Genomic DNA, 2,160 nt, shown 5'->3' with positions numbered 1-2,160 from the left:
ACACTACTCTAAAAGTGTTGCTTTATCATTAAAATATATTTGGATGTGGTTTGGCATTCTTGCTCTCTTTCATGTCATGTTTTGTACAAGCTTCCAGTGGGTTTACCTTTAAATAGATGCAGTGGTAATGAAATAAGCGACTCACCTAACATATTCATCAGAAAGAATAGAAGGCCACAGTTTGGATGCTGGTGACTCCCTCAGATTTAACAAATCCTCCTTTTAGCAAAAGATTAATAAAAAACAATCAACAGGCACAGTTACAGTCCACGATAAAATCCCTTGAGAAAGCAAACAGACTAGCTAACTGCACCAATTTTCCTCTTTCTCTGTTCCTTCTCCCCAGGAGTTCTTAAAATGGGGACATAATGAAATGGATTTGCAAGGTGGCGAGACTGAATTGCCTTCCACCAATAACATTCAACTAAGGTTTAATCCCAGACTCAGTGTCGCAAGTAGGTTGAGCTTGTTGGTTTCCCACTATTCTTAGACGTTTCACACAAGCACTCGTACTTTTATGTCTTCCAAGAAAACCAATCCATAGGATAAATACTGGGCCCAATATTTGCATATTATTGGATAACATTATTAAGAGCCTTCTGTCATATGTTTCCTTCTTTAAATGCTCCTGAATGATTTGCACATGGTGCTCCTGTCTGTCCCCGAATTTTGTAGTTGCTCCTTATCAACTTTCATTGCAGTCTCCCAAATAAGGGGTGCATACAAACCTGAGATTATTAAATGTTTTTTTTTTAACAGAAAATCTTATGATCAAAACTGCAAGAGAGCAGGGGAGTGCACTGTGTTTCACAGTTTCTTTGATGTCGTAGTCCAGAATGAAATGAGAGAAACTTAATAGCTAGTTATTAGTACAAAACTTGTATTTGTGGTAATAACGTGTTTTCCATAACAAGGGTTTTAAATAGATTGTTCGCGTCTTTAGAGAATATTTATCTTTGCTTTTGGGCACATTTCATATCAAATTTTACGAAAAAGAATAAATACATTATTGCCTAGGGAAGAAAGTGTTTTTAGTTCTTTTCACGTTCAATACGCTATAAATTGTCACCTTCGTGTATGTAACACGTGGCTGGTTTTCGCTTGCTCCATTCTCATCCTTTTTCCCCGATAAAGTCAAGGTGTTGTCACTATTGACAATTTTCCCTGTAAACAGGTAAAAAATGAACATAACACAAAACTCTATTACACTACCATATTAAGGAGAGACGACCAAAACATTACGTACTATGCAATGAAAGTTTGGTAGAATTTATTTTTTTGAAGTGGTTTGTTTTCAGTTAAGTTTTCCACAAAAAGCACCAATAAACGGTAAAAGGTAGTGGTACTTTGAAAGGAAGAACTAAAAGAACTCAAGCAATTGAAAGCTACTCTCCGAAGAACAATTTTCAGACCTTATGGGGGAAAACTAAAGCTTACCTTCGCAAGGAAACCCTTCTTTGGCAACGACATTTGTACACCCTTCTGACAACTCGCTGACCTCCATCTAAACCTCAGCGTTAACAGTTGTCGAAACGACAGCAGTGACTTCCTTAAAGAGGAGGTTAATTCCGTTGTGAATTTGACCTCAGACAAAACTTTGTACATTACAAAATGTAGGTAAATCTCTGTTCTTCGTTATCAACGTCCATTTTGAAAACCAAAGACACGGCAAAAATTGACGCTTACGTATTTATCTTGCCTCACTTCGAGATTGCATTTCCGCTTCTTGGGGGGACGGTAGGGTGAGTGGATCAATGACCTTTGTGTCAAGATGGTCAAATCAAGCTCGGATTCCTTTGCAAAATCCTTTTTTTACATTGTCGTCATTAGTATGGGCTCATCATATTAGACTTTGAACGACATAAAAATTCTTTAATGGTATTTATCGATGAAATTACAAAATTTTTGAGTCCATATACCATTTTTTGGATTAAAATCTATTTCGTTAAATCTAATCATGTGCCTGAGCGGGAAGGGTCCAAAGCTCCGATTTATTGAATATTTTTGTCTGTAAGATGGTAAGAATAAAATTATTATAAATATTCTAAGAAATGAGAGAAGATATAGGATGTACGGTATTTACTCGGTAATATCTGAGGGGTAGAGACGCAGAAATAAATAAATAAATGAACATACAAAAACAACTAGGTAAAAAAAAAG

The 2,160-nt window shown here is 36.2% G+C and overlaps 1 protein-coding gene across 2 annotated transcripts in view; it reads right to left on the bottom strand.

The window, feature by feature from the left end:
* LOC138045102 (eukaryotic translation initiation factor 4E transporter-like) overlaps positions 1–1,676 on the bottom strand; it is a 20,193-nt gene extending 18,517 nt beyond the window's left edge. The window contains exons 1-3 of one of the 2 annotated variants that reach the window (XM_068891491.1): positions 1,438–1,676; positions 1,070–1,164; positions 146–219 (exon numbers count right to left, since the gene is read on the bottom strand). In XM_068891491.1, coding sequence (XP_068747592.1) covers positions 146–219; positions 1,070–1,164; positions 1,438–1,504 — 236 coding nt within the window. In that variant the 5' untranslated portion in view covers positions 1,505–1,676. The remainder of the gene's footprint in view (positions 1–145; positions 220–1,069; positions 1,165–1,437) is intronic. The other variant, XM_068891492.1, reaches the window with a different exon arrangement.
* Between the last annotated feature and the right edge of the window lie 484 nt (positions 1,677–2,160).

Source organism: Montipora capricornis, chromosome 4, assembly GCF_036669925.1.
Source record: "Montipora capricornis isolate CH-2021 chromosome 4, ASM3666992v2, whole genome shotgun sequence".
Taxonomy (NCBI): Eukaryota; Metazoa; Cnidaria; class Anthozoa; order Scleractinia; family Acroporidae; genus Montipora; species Montipora capricornis.
This window is presented reverse-complemented; position numbering and strand designations above follow the sequence as displayed.